The 21,423-nt window shown below is 45.6% G+C and overlaps 1 protein-coding gene across 1 annotated transcript in view; it reads right to left on the bottom strand.

The window, feature by feature from the left end:
• The window catches only part of LOC138296826 (calpain-1 catalytic subunit-like), a 457,633-nt gene that overhangs the window by 143,713 nt on the left and 292,497 nt on the right, over positions 1-21,423 (bottom strand). The window contains exon 5 of the mRNA XM_069236287.1: positions 8,048-8,181. Coding sequence (XP_069092388.1) covers positions 8,048-8,181 — 134 coding nt within the window. The remainder of the gene's footprint in view (positions 1-8,047; positions 8,182-21,423) is intronic.

Genomic DNA, 21,423 nt, shown 5'->3' with positions numbered 1-21,423 from the left:
TCTTTGCTGATGGATGCCCAAGTTGTGTACTGCCTTGTTCAGGCCTAACCAACACGACCTCTCACTTAGGTGACTGCTTACCTGTAACAAACTAAATATGGATAAACCTGAGGTTCTATTGGTGGGGATGGGAGGTGAAGCAAAAAGGGATTCATCTCTTTGGCCCCCAGCACTGAACTATATGGAAAATGTCACTTACCCAGTGTACATCTGTTCGTGGCATGGGACGTTGCAGATTCACATGCTGTGCATTATCCTGCCATCTAGTGTTGGGCTCAGTGTTACAAGTTGTTTTTCTTCAAAGAAGTCTTTTCGAGTCACGAGATCAAGGGACTCCTCCCTTTCGGCTCCATTGCGCATGGGCGTCGACTCCATCTTAGATTGTTTTCCCCGCAGAGGGTGAGGTAGGAGTTGTGAATATACTAGATGTGCCCATGCAATGGAGTAGGTATGTATGTACATAATATGTATTAAAAGAATATTTATTTACAAATTTAAAATTTTCATTCAACTAATAACGGCTACAGGCTCCTGGGGAGGTGGGAGGGCGCATGTGAATCTGCAGCGTCCCATGCCACGAACAGATGTACACTGGGTAAGTGACATTTTCCGTTCGGTGGCATGTGTAGCTGCAGATACACATGCTGTGCATAGACTAATAAGCAGTAATCTCCCCAAAATGTGGTGGCTTAGCCTGTAGGAGTTGAAGTTGTCTGAAATAATGTTCTTAATACAGCCTGTCCTACTGTGGCTTGTTGTGTTGCTAACACATCTACACAGTAATGCTTAGTGAATGTATGAGGCTTAGACCAAGTGGCTGTCTTACAAATTTCTGTCATAGGTATATTCCCCAGAAAAGCCATTGTGGTGCCTTTTTTCCTAGTGGAATGTGCTCTTGGTGTAATAGGTAGATCTCTTTTTGCTTTAATATAGCAAGTTTGAATACATTTAACTATCCATCTGGCGATGCCTTGTTTAGATATAGGATTACCTGCATGAGGTTTTTGGAAGGCTACGAACAATTGTTTTGTTTGACAAAATTGTTTTGTTCTGTCAATGTAATACATTAGTGCTCTCTATGCCTAATGTATGTAAGGCTCTTTCGTCTACTTAGTCTGGTTGTGGAAAAAAGACTGGGAGTTCCACTGTTTGGTTTAGGTGGAATGGTGATATGACCTTTGGTAGGAATTTGGGATTTGTACGGAGAACCACTTTATGTTTATGTATTTGTATAAAGGGTTCTTGTATAGTAAATGCTTGTATCTCACTTACTCTTCTAAGTGATGTGATAGCTATTAGAAAGGCTACTTTCCAAGTTAAGCATTGCATCTCACAAGAGTGCATGGGTTCGAATGGTGGTCCCATGAGTCGTGCTAATACAATATTAAGGTTCCACGAAGGTACTGGTGGTGTCCTTGGGGGTATGATTCTTTTTAGTCCCTCCATAAATGCTTTGATGACAGGGATTCTAAAAAGCGATGTTGTATGTGTAATCTGCAGATAGGCAGATATTGCAGTGAGATGTATTTTAATGGAAGAGAATGCTAGCTTAGACTTTTGTAAGTGTAATAAGTAGCTTACAATGTCCTTTGTGGAAGCATGTAGTGGTTGAATCTGATTAGTGTGGCAGTAGTAAACAAATCTTTTCCATTTGTTTGCGTAACAATGTCTTGTAGTAGGTTTTCTAGCTTGTTTAATGACCTCCATACATTCTTGTGTAAGGTCTAAATGTCCAAATTCTAAGACTTCAGGAGCCAGATCGCTAGATTGAGCGATGCTTAATTCGGGTGTCTGATCTGTTGTTTGTGTTGTGTTAACAGATCTGGTCTGTTTGGTAATTTGATGTGAGGTACTACTGATAAGTCCAGCAGTGTTGTGTACCACGGTTGGCGAGCCCAGGTTGGTGCTATGAGTATTAGTTTGAGTCTGTTTTGACTTAGTTTGTTGACCAGATAAGGAATGAGTGGGAGAGGGGGAAAAGGGTAAGCAAATATCCCTGACCAACTGATCCATAACGCATTGCCCTTGGATTGAGGGTGTGGGTACCTGGACGCGAAGTTTTGGCATTTTGCGTTTTCTTTTGTTGCGAATAGGTCTATTTGTGGTGTTCTCCAGCATAGGAAGTGATCCTGTAGGACCTGGGGATGAATTTCCCATTCGTGAGTTTGCTGGTGATCTCGACTGAGATTGTCGGCTAACGGATTGTGAATGCCTGGTTTATATTGTGCTATCAGGCGAATGTGATTGTGAATTGCCCAATGCCAAATGTTTTGTGCTAGGAGACACAGTTGTGACGAGTGTGTCCCCCCCCTGTTTGTTTAGATAATACATAGTTGTCATATTGTCTGTTTTGACAAGAATGTGTTTGTGGACTAGAAGGGGCTGAAAGGCTTTTAGTGCTAGAAAGACTGCTAGCAGTTCTAAGTGATTTATGTGAAGTTGTTTTTGTTGACTGTCCCACTGACCTTGTATGCTGTGATTGTTGAGGTGTGCTCCCCACCCAATCATGGATGCGTCTGTTGTGATAATGGCGTGAGGCACTGGGTTTTGAAAAGGCCGCCCTTTGTTTAAATTTACAGGGTTCCACCACTGAAGCAAAGAGTGTGTTTGGCGGTCTATCAACACTAGATTTTGAAGTTGACCCTGTGCCTGCGTCCATTGTTTTGCTAGGCACTGTTGTAAGGGCCACATGTGTAGTCTTGCGTTTGGGACAATAGCTATGCATGAGGACATCATGCCTAGTAGTTTCATCACAAACCTGACTGTGTATTGTTGGTTTGGCTGCATGCTTGATCTTATATTTTGAAACGATTGAACTCTTTGTGGACTTGGAGTTGCAATTGCTTTTTGTGTGTTGAGTGTTGCTCCCAAGTATTGCTGTATTTGGGGTGGTTGTAAATGAGATTTTTGGTAATTTATACAAAACCCTAGTTTGTGTACAGTATCTATTACATATTGTGTGTGTATTTGACATTGTTGTTGAGTGTTGGCTTTTATTAGCCAATCGTCTAGATACGGGAATACGTGCATGTGATGTCTCCTTATATGAGCTGCTACTACAGCTAGGCATTTTGTAAATGCCCTGGGTGCAGTTGTTATTCCGAAGGGCAACACTTTGAATTGGTAATGTTTGCCTTGTATTACAAACCTGAGGTATTTCCTGTGAGATGGATGAATGGGTATGTGAAAATACGCATCTTTTAGATCCAGTGTTGCCATGTATTCCCTTTGTTTTAGTAAGGGAACTACGTCCTGTAGTGTTACCAGGTGGAAATGATCTGATTTGATGAAGAGATTTAACGTTCTGAGATCTAGAATAGGCCTCAACATTTTGTCTTTCTTTGGAATAAGGAAATATAGGGAGTAAACCCCTGTTCCTTTCTGGTGATAAGGTACCGGTTCTATGGCTTGTTTTGCTAGTAGTGCTTGGACCTCTATTTGTAATAGGTCTAAGTGTTGTATTGACATCTTGTGCGTTCTTGGGGGAACATCTGGAGGGAATTTTGTGAACTCTATGCAATAACCATGTTGGATAATTGATAGAACCCATGTGTCCGTGGGAATGTGTGCCCAATTGTTGTGGTATTTTGTTAATCTCCCCCCCACTGGTGATGTGTGTTGGGGAAGTGTGACATTGAAGTCACTGCTTGCTACTAGGGGTTTGCTTGGCAGGCTGAAATTTCCCTCTTCCTCTTGGGAACTGTCCTCTGTAGGAACCACGAAACCCCCCTTTCTGGTACTGGGACTGGTAAGTGGATTTAGTTTGGGAGGTGGATGGTTCTGAGGGTTGGTGTCTAAACCCTCCTCTAAACTGTGGCTTCCTAAATGTTCCCCTGTATTGAGAGGAGTAGAGCGCGCCCATGGCTTTGGCCGTGTCTGTGTCCTTTTTCATTTTTTCTATTGCGGTGTCCACCTCCGGCCCGAATAGCTGGTGTTGATTAAATGGCATATTCAATACCGCCTGCTGTATCTCTGGTTTAAAACCAGAACTTCGCAGCCATGCATGCCTTCTAATGGGGACTGCTGTATTGACAGTCAGTGCCGCTGTATCTGTCTAGTGCAGAGCGGATCTGGTTATTTGAGATGGCCTGTCCCTCCTCCACCACTTGCTGGGCACGTTTTTGATGCTCTTTTGGTAGATGTTGGATAATATCCTGCATCTCGTCCCAATGCGCTCTGTCGTAGCGGGCAAGGAGGGCTTGTGAGTTGGCAATACGGCACTGATTGGCCGCCTGCGATGCCACTCTTTTGCCTGCTGCATCAAACTTACGGCTTTCCTTATCAGGGGGTGGCGCATCCCCTGATGACTGAATTTGCCCGCTTTCTTGCAGCCCCCCACTACAACTGAGTCCAGAGGGAGCTGTTGTGTGATAAACACAGGGTCTGACGGGGGCGCTTTATATTTTTTCTCGACCCTTGGCGTGATTGCTCTCCCTTTTACTGGTTCTTGGAAAACCTGTTGTGCATGTTTAAGCATGCCCGGTAACATTGGCAGGCTTTGGTACGAAGCATGCGTGGATGCCAGAGTGTTAAACAAAAAGTCATCCTCCACTGGTTCTGAATGCATTGTCACATTGTGAAATGTTGCTGCTCTGCCCAGTACCTGCGTGTAGGACGTGCTATCGTCTGGAGGTGAAGGTTTTGTAGGATAACACTCCGGACTGTTGTCCGAAACTGGTGGATCGTATAAATCCCAGGGGTCCGCATCGTCCTGCGTCATCCCAGTATGTGTGGGTGACTGTGTTATTGGTGTACCCACTGGGGACAGTTGCGTTGACTGAAGTGGGTACGCTTGTGGTGAGAAATGTGGGGGTGGTGACTTTTCTCTAACCACCTTGGCTTTTGGTTGCATCTCAGTCTCATGAAAAGCCAGTTTTCTTTTGAACTTGAGCGGAGGGATGGTTTGTATTTTCCCTGTGTCTTTTTGGATTTGTAGTCTTGGTTGGAGTTTGGTCAAGCTCTTCCAAATCCAGTTCCTGCTCGAATCTGTGCCTTTCTTTGAGCTGTTGAGAGAGCCCCTGCTCTTCCGTGTAGGAAGTCTTTTTCGGCTCCAAAAACGTTTTTTTCGGTACCGAAACCCTGATGGAAACTGTGGGTCTCGGTTCCGAGAGGCTTTTCCGAGGTTTGCTCGACACAACCACTCGATGTCGACTCTTTTCGGTGCCGGTTTCTCGACCAGTCGGACGTTTTCAGCAATATTTTGGCCTTTTTCGGTGCCGATGTTATTTGGTCACTGTCTTTTCTGTGGGTCCTTCCGGCAGTGGCGTCCCCGAGGCCTTTTGTTTTTTTATCTGACCTTGGGTTTGGGACAGGGCAGGTGTACTCACTTTTTGCGCCGCCATCGAAGGCCGCTCCCCGGAGTCATCGGAGTCGGAACCATGAATGGATATTCTCATTTCTTCTTCCTCGACGTCAAGGTGTTGTGTCGGCTTCGACGCCATCTGTAAACGTCTTGCGTGTCAATCTCTTAGGTTCTTTTTGGATCGAAAAGCTTTGCAGGCCTCACAAGTATCCTCTCTGTGTTCGGGCGATAAACACAGGTTACAGACCCGATGCTGGTCTGTATAAGGATACTTGGCGTGACACGTCGGACAGAAACGGAAGGGGGTCCGGTCCATGAGGCTTCGACGACGGGTGTGGTCGGGCCGACCAGGCCTTGGTTAAAGGCGGAAGCCCCGAAGGGCCGCCGAAGCGGTCTTATTGTTGGTGCAGATGTGTTCATACTAAACCGGTCCCGAACGCAAACAATACCGACGTATTTCGATGATTTTCTAAGTTTTCCCAATTCGAATTACAGAGCGAAGAGGAACACGTCCGAACCCGATGGCGGAAAGAAAACAATCTAAGATGGAGTCGACGCCCATGCGCAATGGAGCCGAAAGGGAGGAGTCACTCGGTCCCGTGACTCGAAAAGACTTCTTCGAAGAAAAACAACTTGTAACACTCCGAGCCCAACACTAGATGGCAGGAACAGTGCACAGCATGTGTATCTTCAGCTACACATGCCATCGAACACACATATATATATATATATATATTTACACACACTGGAAAATACTGTTAAAGGTTTGGGTTTGATTTGTGATATGGGTCTTTCATTTTCTCCTCAAGTAAACCACATTGTTGCATCCTGATATTACCAGCTTCATTTACTTAAGAAAATGTTTCAGTTTCTAACTCCCGCCCAGCGCAGGCTCCTTGCCAATGACCTCATCTCAATCAGGTTGGATTGCACCGGACCGCTGACACCGTTATTATTGGACTTTGCTAATATTAATGCATTTCTCAGCATGCAAAACATTACACTCGCTTTTGACACTGCAGCATGTTTCCTGATACGTGCTTTGGACTGCCCATCAATGTATCCATGGCTTCAGGATATTGTTCCTGTCTGGTATTTCTGTAACTTCAAGCAATTGAGCCTTCTTATTACAACCCTTAAGTCTGCGTATGGGAGTGTGTTATGTCAGTACTAACCCCTACGTTTCAGAACTGTCGCCTGCTTTGCATGCATGAACTCTGCAAATGTTTAGTGTTTACACCAAAAGCCTATTTGTTCTGCTGCCCGTCCTGTGCTTGCATCTCCTCTACATTATCTGGTCCTAATGCTGTGAAGGCGTGGCCTCAATAAAAGCAGATTGAGTCTAACAATTATTGTACAAGGAGGACTCCAAGGCATCGTTTGTAAGTGATATTTAACTGCAGCCAGTCAGAGGTGATATCCATCCGCCTTGATTTTATGATTATGCGCAACCCAAGGATACCCCTGGTGTATCTACAGCCGGTAAAGGAGAAACACAGTTGTGACATGTTTCAAGCCACTCATGTGACCAAGATAAACTTTAAAGGAAAACGTTTCTGTTCACCAGGACGCCTCCTCTACAGTGTCCATCTTATGCCCCGGAAGCGATACCCGCGCCACTGCTCAGAGAGCCCGCCTCCGCCCTCAAACTTAGAAACTGCATCCGTGTTACGTGAAGGTTGTAAAAACTCACTGAGAAGAGGCAGAGGGAAGGTTTACCATAATAGTCCACACATGCACCGTGTAAACCTTTATTGGGGTATTGTAACCCCAAATTGAAGCAGAAGCACACAATGTATGTACGGAAATCTCCACCAATATAAGAAAAGTTTTAAATCCCTCGGTTTCAGGCAAAATATGAGAATAATATCCTGAAACAAAAACACGTTATGTTGAAATCACAGGCATTTTTTCCCTGCTCGAGGCTCGTCTTTAAGACCTAAATAAGGTATTGTGGTTGAGGAGAGATTAGTAAACACCTTCAGTGTTGTATTAGGACACAACAGTGAGTGAAAGTTATTCAACTACGTGCACTCAATTCAATAACTCTAAATTTTTGAAGAGTTAATCACATATGATTAGAAGTACACTAAATACTGTGTTTACATCCTTCTAGGAAATATTTGTATAGCGAAGCAGCTTTAAGTCTAAGCCCGCCCTCTGTGGGGTGGACACCAGGGCCAAATACAAATGGATTTGGTCAATCATTCGGTTGAAACCAAATACAGACCAGAGCGGGTTCTTCAAAATTTGCTGAACTCACTTGATAAAACAATAAAAGATATTTGCAAACATTTGTATTCCTATTTCTTTTATTGTTCCCACTTTTATGCCCATGAACCTTATCAGGAGATTATTAAAATAATAAAATAACATTAAAAGGAATCTGCACTTTCATCCTGATTAGTACCCTGCAAATTTCTGAAGGAAAGGGATTTTAGTTTCTGAATGTGCATGTTAGCAACATCAATTTTAACTTGTTGGCAGTTGGTAGATCAATCTCTGGCTGATACCGAATACTGTATAGTTTTGCTAAATATCGACTGCATTTGGTTAAGCATCCTTATGGAGTGCAGCGTCCTCTAGCGGTTAAGGAGATAGATGTGTAGGACTCCGCGGCAGTGGCTGTCACTGGTGCGGTCACTGTTTTTAACCTCAAGCTTCTGGAGTGGAAACTTGGAAGATAAGATTCAGGCCATCATTGGTGTTTTATGGACTTGGTTGGGGAAAGCAAGGGACACTTACTTGGCATAGGCCTTCTCCAGCAGTGCGCTCCAGAATTCCGTGCACTCGGCGGAGTGCACAAATACCAACTCGCCATCCTTGACTGGTAACCTGTCATCGATCACCACGTCCACCCATTCCCCGTACTGCCAGATCTGAGGGGTAGAGACGAGAGGGAATGAGAAGAACATTGTTCCCATGGAATTCACAAAAAATCATGTAAGACTACACATATTCTACAAAACTTTGTTAGCCCGCATGTGACCTGAATATTGAAATCATACCATACCTCATGTTGAAAAGTCACACAAAATACCAGCAGGAAAATGGTTGAGTACAATATATCCCTTGGCTGCAATACCACTGTTCCCACAAAACATTATCTGATCAAACCAGTCTTTTCTCACAGGCAAAAAATATTTGAAACTTTGCATCTTTGAAATGGTAAGAAATTTAACAGAATATGAATAATGAACACATTTTTAAGTTTTTCTAGTGTTGAAAATAAAACTCCAAGGTCTAACATATAATTCAGTCTGTCTTTCATCAAACTCTGTGATCATTTCGTCCACAGGGAGTTTTTAGAGTAGCAATCAAGGGTGATCTCTCAACCCTCAGTCCTTCCTAAAGGCACAGCTTTATGATTCGGCTATCGAATCTAGGGCCAGATGTAGCAAAAATCCAATTTGCGACTTGCAAATTGCGAGTCCTTCTGACTCGCAATTTGCAACTCGCAAATTGGTATGCAGAACGGTGTCTCAGACACCGTCTGCGAGTCGCTATGGGGTCGCAAAGACCCACCTCATTAATATTAATGAGGTGGGTCGCAATTTGCGGCCCCATAGCGTCTATGGGCACTCGCAAACATGGAGGCCTGCTGTAGTCAGCAGACCTCCATGTTCGTGACTACTGTTAAATAAAGCAGTTTTTTTTTTTTTTTTTTTTTTTTTTTTTTTTTTCAGTGTAGCCCGTTTTCCTTAAAGGAAAACGAGCTGCACTTAAAAAAAAAAAAAATCCGAAACCTTTAGTTTTGGTATTTTTTCAGGGCAGGTAGTGGTCCCTTGGACCACTACCTGCCCTGAAAAATAATTTGTGGTCCATTCACAAAGGGGAAGGGGTTCCATGGGGACCCCTTCCCATTTGCGAGTGGGTTACCATCCACTTCAAGTGGATGGTAACTGCGACACCATTTGCGACCGCATATGCGGTCGCAAATGGTATTGCATACCACTGCGAATCGCAAATAGGAAGGGAACACCCCTTCCTATTTGCGATTCGGAAATGCATTTTGCGAGTCGGTCCCGACTCGCAAAATGCATTTCTGCATAGGAAACACGCATTTGCGAGTCGCAAACGGCAAATTTTGCCGTTTGCGAGTCGCAAAGTGTTTCCTGCATCTGGCCCCTAATTCCAGGCTATGTGGAGACTGGTGGTGGAAGAGTGATTCTAGTCCAGGGCCACAGTCCTGTGCATCTGAATATACACAGTTTTCTAGCTCTTCTCAGTTAAAGGCCTGCTCCATCCTCAAAACTCTGGTGCACTGTTTTATCCTTTGGCAGGATACAGACGAAAGGGCATGAGTGGGTCACGGATAACATAATGAAGAGTGGAGATCATTTGGACCCTGAGTTTGTCCAGCATAAGATGCTGAATCTTCCGTGTAAGCTGGCAACATTTACACTAGGCTAGCCAGACTGCACATACTCTTGGTCCCCTCCTCACAACTTATGTACCTGGTGACATCTGCCCCTTCCTTGGTCCAGATAAAGATCCTCTACTTGAATGAACATCTGCACACTTGACATTCCCCTCTGTGTGAAAGTTTCCTACTGTACCAGGAACTAATACAGAACTTTCTCAGTCCACAAATCAGAAATGAACTTCTCCAAGACCAGAGAAGTGCAAACATTTTCAAGCAAAGCAGATCCACTGGATGGCTCTATTTTCTCAAAAGAGGAATATAAGACAATTGACCAGGAGCAGACCCTCTACTAGGTGCCTCCAGACTGGACTCGATACTGAAACCTTGGCTACTGTGACCTGTCAAAAGACGAAGAACCTACCTCCCTACGCAAAGAGTCAGGCTGCACCAGCCAGAAAAGGCCAATCTGAGCCCAGAAAGAACAGCCCACTGTCTAATTGACTGGAGAATGTGATTGGATGATGTCTCGATGTACTGCAGGAGAGCAGGAGATGCATATTACCTGCTGAACAGCTGGCTAGGAGAAGAGCATCTCTGGGGCATCTAGCCGCAATGTTCCCTTTTTGCAAATGAGCTGGTGTGCATGTACCATCACAATCTATCACATGCCTGTAGTATACCCCGACTTGTCCAGTCGCATAAGAACCAGGAAGCAGCCTGCTTGCACACTGCAGCAGTAAGGGCAACGGGGGGGGGGGGGGGGGGGGGGAAGAGTCCAATACTGTTGTCTGGGTTCCATAATCATTTCAATAATCCACCTAGCCCGCACAGTTCTAAAGATAAATGTTCAAAGTCGGTGTCAAGCCTTAACCCTAAAGTCCAGTTCCCAGAAGAAACTGGAGAAGCCAATTAATGCAGCAGGTGTGACTGGTTGATCAAGAGGCACATGTAGAGCGAGAAACACATTAACCGTGGGTGATGGCCAACAGCTACATCTGTCATATCGAAAACAACCAACTGTCCTAAACTAGCTGTGGGACTACTAACCCTTACCTTAACCTCCTGTCCTAACCATATGCAGATGGCTTTGCCCAATTTTTAATGACCTGTTACTTCTGGGCCAACATGTTCATTCAACTGAATAGTAACTTCTAATTTGACATATTTACTGTCCAGTGCAATCACCTTACGCTCACCCTCTGTAATGTGCCTCAGGCGATCAGGAGTAGTCCAGTGGCACCAAGGTCACATTTGAGGAGAGACTACTCACTAGGCCACTATCACTGTGGCCTCATTACTGCACCCTCGGGCTCGGGCAGAGCCTCTGAGCACCTCTGTGCAAACATCAGTGGCAAGCTCCCAGACAAGGGGACGTGCAGCTACTGATCCCGACATGGAGCTCAACTGCTTTACACTAGATGTGGGGAGGAAAGAATTTCCATAAAACAGGTAGAATCCATTCCTCTTACGGTAACGAGCAATACAGTGTCTCCATCGGCAATGCAAGGATACGTGATGGAATCATCTACTTGTGTCCGAGTATAGGGTGTTGGTGCCCTCTAAGGCCACCCAGTTGTAGTTTTAGTGTTCGAGGTGATTCCTTGCTGTACTGGCATCCCTGTTCATAACTGGCTCTACTCTATATAACATTGTGAGAGGCGCAGTGAGTTATAACTTGGTGCTATCAGCAGGCGTCCAAAACACTCCTCCCCCGTTTGCAAGGATGTACGTGACCGGGTACATGTAAGCGCCAATGAGCTCTGGTGCTGCTCCCATCAGGCATTATGGTCCTTCTCCTTAGACAGATGACAATGGTGGCGGCTCCAGGTCACCCTGGCGCTGCCTGTGGACCTTTGCAGGGGTCACCTTCTCACCGGAACTAATTCATTTGATGACACACCCGAGGCTCTCAGTTTCTTAAAGATTTGGATCCTCATGCCCAATCTATGTTAATGGTTCTTCTCCTCAGATCCGTCATCCCTGATGGTGACCTTCCAAATGATCTTAGGCTGAAACGCAACAGACAATTCTGGCAATTAAATTACTGAAGTACTACTTAATTTGGACTTTGTGGGGCTATATTTCTACCAGCATTGGACACTGGTTGTATGGTTCATTGCCATTTCGCATCATACACCGTTCCTATGAATGTTTTTCTTATACTCCAGGATATCACTTAAACGCTGGAGACAGATTTTGAAGAATTAAACTTGTTTTTCTTCGTTGGCCAGTGAGGGTCACAGTCTTTTCTACTGATAAGATGTTTTTATGAAATTTTATCCATGAAATGACGTTATGATTATTATGTTGGTGAATATTACCACAAGGGACCTTCATTCTATGTGTTCTCAAAGTGTGGCACATGAGGTGGGTGAAATGTGGAATTTAGATTTTTAGAAAAGAGAGAGAGAGTTTTTTTTTTTTTTGCAATCCGTGAGGCTGGCCCTTATGCTCCCTATTTCCGTTTCCATGTCGCTCTATATTTATTTCTGCTTATGTTTACCTGTGTACAATAAACAACCTTGGAAAGAGCGTCTTCACTGAGGATCCTACATGCAGCACACATCTTCAAGGATTTTGCTGCCCTGGAACATCCACTTTCTGACCTGAAACAGGGTTTACTCGGTCTTAATTTTACATAACTGTGGGGCAGTATAGTGCATGGCTGAAAGGATTTATGAATCTAAGGTCACCATTTATGAAAACCTTGCACTCAATGTCAAGGTGTTTGCAGGTTCAATTGGACTTGCAGTTGTAAATGTGTAGGAAGCTGGCTCTGTATATACTATATCAAAATGAGATATAGTGTGCACAGAGTCCAGGGGCTTCACAAAAGCTGAAATAGATAATACTAATGCTCTATTTGTGGTAGTGGTCGAGCAGTTAGACTTATATGAGGGTAGTGTTAAGCATTTGTTGTACACACACAAGCAATAGCAGAAACACACACTCAATGACTTAGCTCCAGACCAACAGGAGTTTATATAGAAAAATATGTTTTGTTAATTTATTTCTAGAACCACAAGTTTCAGTTTGCCGGTAAGTACATAAAATGAAATGTACTTTGCACATATATAATCAGGACTTCGAATGGAATCAACAATGTATACAGTTTTCAACTTACAGTTCCTATCTCTGGGTTTTAGTTAGTCCGTCGTTGGGGGTTCAAGTTAACCCCAAACACCCACCACCAGCAACACTGGGCCGGTCAGGTGCAGAGGTCAAAATAGGAACCAAATTAACGTTGGCTCCTATGGAGACAGGGGGTACTCTGAATCCGGTCAGCCAGCAGGTAAGTACCCACAACTCGGAGGGCAGACCAGGAGGGTTCAGGAGAGCACCAAATAGGCACCAAACATGCACCCTAAGCGCCACTAGGGTGGCTGGGTGCAGGGTGCAAACAGGGCATCGGGTTATAAATGCAACTCTATGAGGGGACCCAAGGGGTCACTATGAGGCTGCAGATGAGATCCAGAGGGGCTTCTCGGGCAAACTACTGGCTGGACAGGGAGGAGGGCCGCCTGCTGGTCGAAGCTGCACTGGAGGTCAGGCTCTCCAAGGCCTGTGGGCTGCGGGTGCAGTGTGTCCTTTAGGCGTCTGATATCTTTGTCTGGAGCTCGCGGTCAGGGGTTCCTCAGGATTCCCTCTGCAGGCGGCGGCGTGGAGGTTTGGAGGGGTCAACCCAGGGTGGGCTCTTGGTCCCAATTGCCTGGGGACCCTTTTTTGCTGGGTGGACCACCTGGACAAGGGCCGTGGGCGTCGGGTGCACAGGGGTCATAACTCACGCATCTGGAGTGAGGTGGAAGTCCTTAGTTGTAGGTTTGTTTTAGACAGAGCCGCTGTCCTCTGGAGTTCCTGGTCCTTTTGGGTGCAGGGCAGTCCTCTGGAGTTGTCAGAGGTTGCTGGGCCCCGCTGGACATGTCGCTGTTCTTTTTGAAGGTTCTCTGAAGCAGGAGACAGGCCGGTAGGGCTGGGACCAAAGCAGTTGTCGTCTCCTTCTTCTCTGCTGGGGTTTCAGCTTAGTAGTCCTTCTTCTTCTTGTAGGTCGCCAGGAACCTGGTAACTTGGGTTCAGGGAAGCCCTAAAATACAAGATTTAGGGTTGTTACAGGAGTCAGAGTGCAGTAGCCAATGGCTACTGTCTCTTAGGGTGGTCCACACCTTTAGCTCTTCACCAACAAGGGAAGGGGCTAAGTTACAGGCTTCACTTGGGTTCAGGGTGCCTGTCAGCTGTGATCGAGTGGGGGGGTTGCTACATTTTGTAGTAAACACCCTTCTTCCACTCTTTCTTCTGTTAGCTGAGGAGCCACCCACTCATGCTTAACAGTTGCCTAACTAGTCAGAACTTCTTGTGGGTCAGGTTGGACTTTACCAGTGTCACTTTTGGAGTTCTCCTCTAGTGGAGCAGAATCTCCTGGGCTTGCTGGAACCTTGGCTAAAGGTTGTCCACCTTTTCTGCAGTGTTTTCTCTTCTAGGGCTTACCTTTAGGCACTGCAGGGGCAGTACCTCCAGAATCCTTGGGAGAGGGCTGGTACTGTACCAGTTCCTCTTTTGGCCTCTGACTAACCTCTGGGTAGTCATTTCCAAGGAGATAATCGAGGGGGTGGTCTGTACTGACTACCACCCTTCTCCAACTAAAAGTCCCACCCACTTCTAGGGGCAGTAAAGCCACAGGCCTATTAGTGACCTTTTCAGGGCTAACCCTTACTCTGGCAGTCTCACCTGGGATGTACTGGTTTGAGAGCACTAGCCTGTCATGCACAATAGTGTGACTGGCAGAGGTGTCGCTCGGGACAATGGCTGGGATTCCATTCACCAGTAGGTGGTGGAAGTCTCTACTTCCCTCTGGAATCTCCAACTCACCTGTTGGGCCCATTTTCCAGTTGAAGGCTATGAGGACCTCCTCATCTGAGGAGTCATCCTCAGTGGCTACACTGGTCACCCCTTGAGTTTTGCTAGGGGGTTTGTTTTTGGGTCAAGAAGTGTCCTCAGTGTGGTGCCCTATCTATCTACAGTTCTGGCACCATGCCTTAGTGGCATCCCATTTCTTACCCTGGTACCCACTTTTGTTTTGGGATGTATCTTGGGGCCCACCCACCTGGACAGGTTTTTGGGGGCCTACTGACAAATCTTTTTCTTTATTTCTCGGGGTGTCACCCAATTTTGCCTGAGGAGGCTTGGTAAACCCTTTCTTTTGGTCACCCCCAGTGGAAGACTTGGTTACCCTAGTCTTGACCCAGTGGTCTGCCTTCTTTCCCAATTTACGGGGAGAAATCGGACCTAGGTCTACCAGATATTGATGCAACTTTTCATTGAAGCAGTTACTTAAAATGTGTTCTTTCATAAATAAATTTTAAAGCCCATCATAGTCATGCACTTCATTTCCAGTTACCTAACCATCCAGTGTTTTGACTGAGTAGTTTATAAAATCAACCCAGGACTGGCTAGAGGTTTTTGTGAACCCCACTGAACCTAATTCTACACTCCTCAGTGGTGAATCCAAAGCCCTCAATCAGGGTAGCCTTCGTGTGGTCATAGGATTCAGCATCTGCACCACTGAGTGTGAGGAGCCTATCGCTACACTTGCCAGTAAACAGTTTCCAAAGGAGAGCTCCCCAATGAGACTTTTTTAATTTTCTGGTTCCACAGGCCCTCTCAAAGGCTGTGAACCACTTGGGGATGTCATCACCATCCTCATATTTGGTGACAATCCTTTTGGGGATTTTAGGGGTGTCAGAATACTCTCTGTCCCTAGTCTTTCTGTTGCTGCCACCATTAATGGATGCTAAACCCATTTCTGTTCTCTCCCTTTCTATAGCTACGAGCGGTTTGTCCAAGGCTAATCTTTTCGCCATCCTTGCTAAAAGGAGGTCCTCTTCGTTGAGGCTGCCCTCAATGTTCCCAGAGGAACTGCACTCCCCTGTGAGAGACCCAGATACTATGAGTACTATCCTTGGTGACAGGGACCTTGGGACCCTGTCCTCCCTAGTTAAGTTAGGAGGGGGGAGTTCATCCTCCTGATCCATAACTTCTTCCCCATCTCAAGGGAGGTCTTCCTCCTCAGTAGGGTGGTCCCTTGTACACTCTGCCAAGAGCTCCTGGACCTTGACCTTGGTAGGGTTGGAACCTGTTTTGATTTTCTTGAGGCTGCAGAGATTCCTTAACTCTCTCATCCCAAGATGGAGGTAAGGGGTGAGGTTGAGTTCCATCACCATGTCCTCTGAGCTACTAATTTTGTTACTAAAGATGGGATTACATTTTAGAAACTAAAAACTACTTCTAGTAACTAAATCCTAACTTAAAAATAACTTTTAAGCTTAAAAAGAGATGCTAAGAGGACTTAACCAAGGCCCTAGCAGGGCAGTTTTCTAAAGGCAATTTTGGAATTTAGTCGTGTGATCAGGTATTGGCTGAGTAGTCCAGCAAATGCAAAGTCATAGACCCTACCGCTGATCCACCAATGTAGGAAGCTGTCTCTGTATATACTATATCAAAATGAGATATAGGGTGCACAGAATCCAGGGGTTCCCCAGAGGCTGAAATAGATAATACTAATGCTCTATTTGTAGCAGTGTGGTCGAGCAGTTAGGCTTATCAGAGGATAGTGTTAAGCATTTGTTGTACACACACAAGCAATAGCAAAAACACACACTCAATGACAACTCCAGACCAATAGGAGTTTATATAGAAAAATATGTTTTGTTAATTTATTTCTAGTACCACAAGTTCGCAGTTTGCAGGCAAGTACATAAAATGAAAGGTACTTTGCATATATATAATCAGGACTTTGAATGGAATCAACACTGTATACAGTTTTCTTTAAAATGGCAAAAAGCTATTTTAAAAGTGGACACAGTGCAATTTTTAACAGTTCCTAGGGGAGAAAAAGATAGTACAGTTTTACAGGTAAGTATTCAACTTACAGTTCCTATCTCCGGGGTTTAGGTAGTCCGACATTGAGGGTTCAAGTTAACCCCAAACACCCACCACCAGCAACACTGGGCCGGTCGGGTGCAGAGGTCAAAAGAGGAACCAAATTACCGTGGGCTCCTATGGAGAGAGGGGGTACTCTGAATCTGGTCAGCCAGCAGGTAAGTACCCGCGATTCGGAGGGCAGACCAGGAGGGTTCAAGATAGCACTGGAGGGGCCCCAAGTCGGCACCAAACACGCACCCTCAGCGGTACTAGGGCGGCTGGGTGCAGGGTGCAAACAGGGTGTCAGGTTTTCAATGCAACTCTATGAGGGGACCTGCGGGGTGACTCAGAGGCTGCAGATGAGATCCAGGGGGGCCTCTTGGGCAAACCACCAGCTGGACAGGGAGGAGGGCCGCCTTCTGGTTGAAGCTGTACCGGGAGTCAGGCTCTCCAAGGCCTGGGGGCTGCGGGTGCAGTGTGTCCTTTAGGTGTCGGATTTCTTTGTCCGGAGCCCACGGTCAGGGGGATCCTCAGGATTCTCTCTGCAGGCGTCATCGTGGAGGCTTGGAGGGGTCAAACCAGGGTGGGCTCTTGCTCCCAAACACCTGGGGACCCTTTGTTGCTGTGTGGACCACCTGGACAAGGGCCGTGGGCGTCGGGTGCACATCTGGAGTGAGGTGGGAGTCCTTAGTTGTAGGTTTCTTTTAGACAGAGCCGCTGTCCTCTGGAGTTCTTGGTCCTTTTGGGTGCAGGGCAGTCCTCTGGAGTTGTCAGAGGTCGCTGGGCCCGCTGGATGCATTGCTGTTCTTTTTGCAGGTTTTCTGAAGCAGGAGACAGGCCATTTGGGCTGGGGCCAAATCAGTTGTCGTCTCCCTTCTTCTCTGCTGGGGTTTCAGCTTAGCAGTCCTTCTTCTTCTTGTAGGTCGCCAGGAATCTGGTGAGTTGGGTTCAGGAAGCCCTTAAATACAAGTTCTAGGGTCCTTACAGGGGTCAGAGGACAGTAGCCAATGGCTACTGTCCCTGAGGGTGGCTACACCCTTCTTGTGTCCACTCCCTTTGGGGACGGGGTACATTCCTATCCCTATTGGTCCCTGTCCTCCATAACAAAGATGGAGGATTCTGCAGGGAGGGGGTCACTTCAGCTCTGGACACCTTAGGGGTGGTCCCAGCTGAAGTGGTCCCTCCTCCTTGTTTTTCTTAAGTTTCCTGCCAAAGTGGCCGCCCAAAGTGGGGGCTCGTCCGGGGGGCGGGCATCTCCACTAGCTGGAGTGCCCTGGGGCACTGTAACACGAGGCCTGAGCCTTTGAGGCTCACCGCCAGCTGCTACACTTCCTGCAGGGAGGAGGTGTGAAGCACCTCCACCCACAGCAGGCTTTGTTTCTGGTCTCAGAGGGCAAAAAGGCCCTCACCCCAGGGGGTCAGAAACTTGTTTGCTAGTGGCAGGCTGGCAGAGACCAGTCATTCCTACACTAGAGGATTGGGTAAAATACAGGGGGCATCTCTAAGATCCTCTGTGTGTGCATTTTTTAATAAATCCCACACTGACATCAGTGGGGTTTTTATTGTGCTGAGAAGTTTGATACCAAACTCCCCAGTATTCAGTGCAGCCATTATGGAACTGTGGAGTTCGTTTTGACAAAGTCCCAGACCATATACTTAATATGGCCACACTGCACTTACAATGTCTAAGAATTAACTTAGACACTGTAGGGGCATATTGCTCATGCAGCTATGCCCTCACCTGTAGTATAGTGCACCCTGCCTTAGGGCTTTAAGGCCTGCTAGAGGGGTGACTTACCTATGCCACAGGCAGTAGTTTGTGGGCATGATATGTCGACTTTGCCTTTTTCTCCCCACCAACACATACAATCTGCAATGGCAGTGTGCATGTGTTAGGTGAGGGGTCCCTGAGGGTGGCACAACACATTCTGCAGCCCTCCCTGGACACAGGGCCCTTGGTACCACTGGTACCTTTTACAAGGGACTTATCTGTGTGCCAGGGGTGTGCCAATTGTGGGAACAATGGTACATTTTTAGGGAAAGAGCACTGGTACTGGGGCCTGGTTAGCAGGGTCCCAGCACACTCTCAGTCAAGTCAGCATCAATATCAGGCAAAAAGTAGGGGGGTAACTGCAACAAGTACCAGTTTCCTACAAAATGGATTTAAGCAAAGGCCCAAAATGCTTTCATTAAGTTGGGTTAAGATCAAGAGACTTCGAGGAACTCAGAAGCTCAGAAGACGAAAACATCATATAGATTGTGAGATGGGGTCATATGAGTGAGCGTCAACACAAAAAGAAAAAATAATAATTGCTGCGTGATCTCACAAATAGACACCACCACTAAAGGTGCCCAAAAGACAAAAATATAAAAAGGATGGACTATTCCAGTTGATGCCATAAGGTGGCAAAATAAGGCAAAGCACATACAATTTCTAGTCAGATCACTACTTCCCAAAATGCTACCTGACGAGTGTTCACCATTTTTAAAATCTGAGCTGCTCTTGAGGTGGATACTCATAATACCTACCCATCTCCTTTGTCATTGGCTCCAATTTCTCCAGCCAAAAGAAAATGGATACTTGGCTTCCTCAAAAAAATATCAAGAAAAACGTTTGACTCCGTATCCCACCTTAGTCACTTACAACGCCTAGAGACATCTGTGTCAAAGACCAGGTTCTGAAATGGGTCATCTCCTTTCTTTCAGAGTTTTATCAAGCTGTCTCCTTGGTGCTTCCCTTCTTGGAATAAAACAATTATTGTTGGGGTGCCCCAGAAGGGTCAGCACTCAGCCCCACCAGGTTCCATTTCTGAGTTGCACCATTAGCTGCCTGAATATGTACCGTTTGGAGTAAACTCTCAGGCATTTGCAGATGGCATTCCACTGATCGTACATTTGACTGTGCCAATGCAATAACTTTAAAAACTGCTTTTGTACATTCAAGTCTTGGCAGAATGGTAACAACCTGAATCTTAATGCTGACAAAACAGAAGTGACTGCCATTGGAAACCCATCCTGGTGTTTATTTGGTAGCCAAAAGACCTGGATACATCCCTGGTTGCATTCCTATTTCCCCAAATTTAGGGGTCATCTTCGATCACGAACCTTCTTTAAAAAAAGAAATCAGATCCACAAGCTCTCTAATAACTGCTTTCTTATTTTACATACATTGAAGAAAATCCTATATTTTCTCTCCGATAAGCACAGAAAACCAGTGGTCCAAATTTTCCATCTGGACTACTCTAAGAAACCAGTTACTAACCTGTAGTTATGGTTTTGCAGCTTGAAACAGTTCTAGATTTACATGCTTTGCACAATCCCATGTTCTAATGGTTGGGTCCGGAAGTGTTTTTATTGTTCTCAAAGTTTGTTTATGGTTTGAAGTCGAAATGGCAGAGCCCTTATGACATCAACCATAATCCCACAATGCGCATGTGTGTGCCCACCATCTTTGATTGTTTTTCCTCCTTCTGCTTCTCTTTTTCTCTCCACGAACCTCTTGCTAAGGGTAGACATGGGAGTCACAAGTGAATCTGAAAAAAAATTCAATCTGGAAAACCATAATTACAGATAACTGACTAGTTTCTTTTGCAGCATGAAATGTCTTCTAGATTCACATGCTTTGCACAGATTATGTAGCGGCATTGCTTGTTTTGAGGTGGTTACTGGGAGAGAGTGGAAGCAAATCTTTTCTTCAGCCCTGGCAGCCCCATCTCAATTGTTTTGCGTGAGTTTAAGTCCACACAGTAATGCCTTGTAAATGTATGCTGTGAAGACCAAGTGGCAACCTTCCGTATCTCCTTCTAGCAACAGCATTCTTAGAGACAGCCATCCCAGGGTTTCCCTGATGCTGGGTTCTTTGCATGTAGTACATCTCCGCTTCCCTGACATCTAATTTGTGTTGGGCCATTTCTGAAGAGTTTTTTAGGGTTCTGGAGGAATGATGGTATAGTGACAGCCTGGCTAATGTGAAAGGGAGAAATCACCTTTGGTAAGAACTTTGAGGGTGCTATCATAATCACCTTATCCTCGAGTATCGTAAAGTTCCTGCAATGTTAGGGCCCTAATCTCACTAACTCTTCACACAGATGTAACAGCTACTTAGAATACTGTTTTCAGTGCAAGGTGTCTGAGTGTGGCTTACGTGCATTGGCTCAAAGGGTGTCTCCATCAACCCAGCCAACACCAAGGGTAAATTCCATTGTGGAGGAGGTACCTCCCTTGCTAGAACAAAAATATATTTTTGCTTCTTTCATGAACCGTTAGATCGATGAAAGTGAGAAAATTTTCTATATGTGGAGATCCTCTAGATATGCCGCAATGGCTGATACATATACCCATATCGAGGAATAAGAGAGTTGGCTTAAGTACTGGACTATTACAGTGTCCTGATGGATCATATTTTCCAATCTTTTGGATTGGCACAAGATTATATTTCATTTTCAAATACAGACATAACACCCCATGGTAGCTAGAATAAGGGCTTTCCTGATGATATGTAGTGTTCAAATTCGACTATTACTATTTCAAAAACCATGCTGTCTATTTCATCTCCCCCAGGTTTGGGCTGAATACCCTCTACCGCTCCACAGTTAGGGAGTCTTCTTGCACTGGAATTCTGATGTGTATAGAGTGGGAGAACCACGGCTGACGAGGCCATCATGACGCTATAAGAATCACTGTCACGTTTCAGATCTTGAATTTCTCTAGAACTGCTGAAATCAGCGGAATGGGTGCAAATGTGTATGGAAAGATCTGGTACCAACTGATCAACAGAGCATTCCCCAGTGATTCGGGATGGTAGTGTCTGGATGCAAAGCACCGTTTTTGTGCTGTCTGC

The sequence above is a fragment of the Pleurodeles waltl genome, chromosome 5, assembly GCF_031143425.1.
Source record: "Pleurodeles waltl isolate 20211129_DDA chromosome 5, aPleWal1.hap1.20221129, whole genome shotgun sequence".
In the NCBI taxonomy this organism is placed as follows: domain Eukaryota; kingdom Metazoa; phylum Chordata; class Amphibia; order Caudata; family Salamandridae; genus Pleurodeles; species Pleurodeles waltl.
Note: the sequence above shows the minus strand (reverse complement) of the source record. Positions and strands in the feature narration are given on the sequence as shown.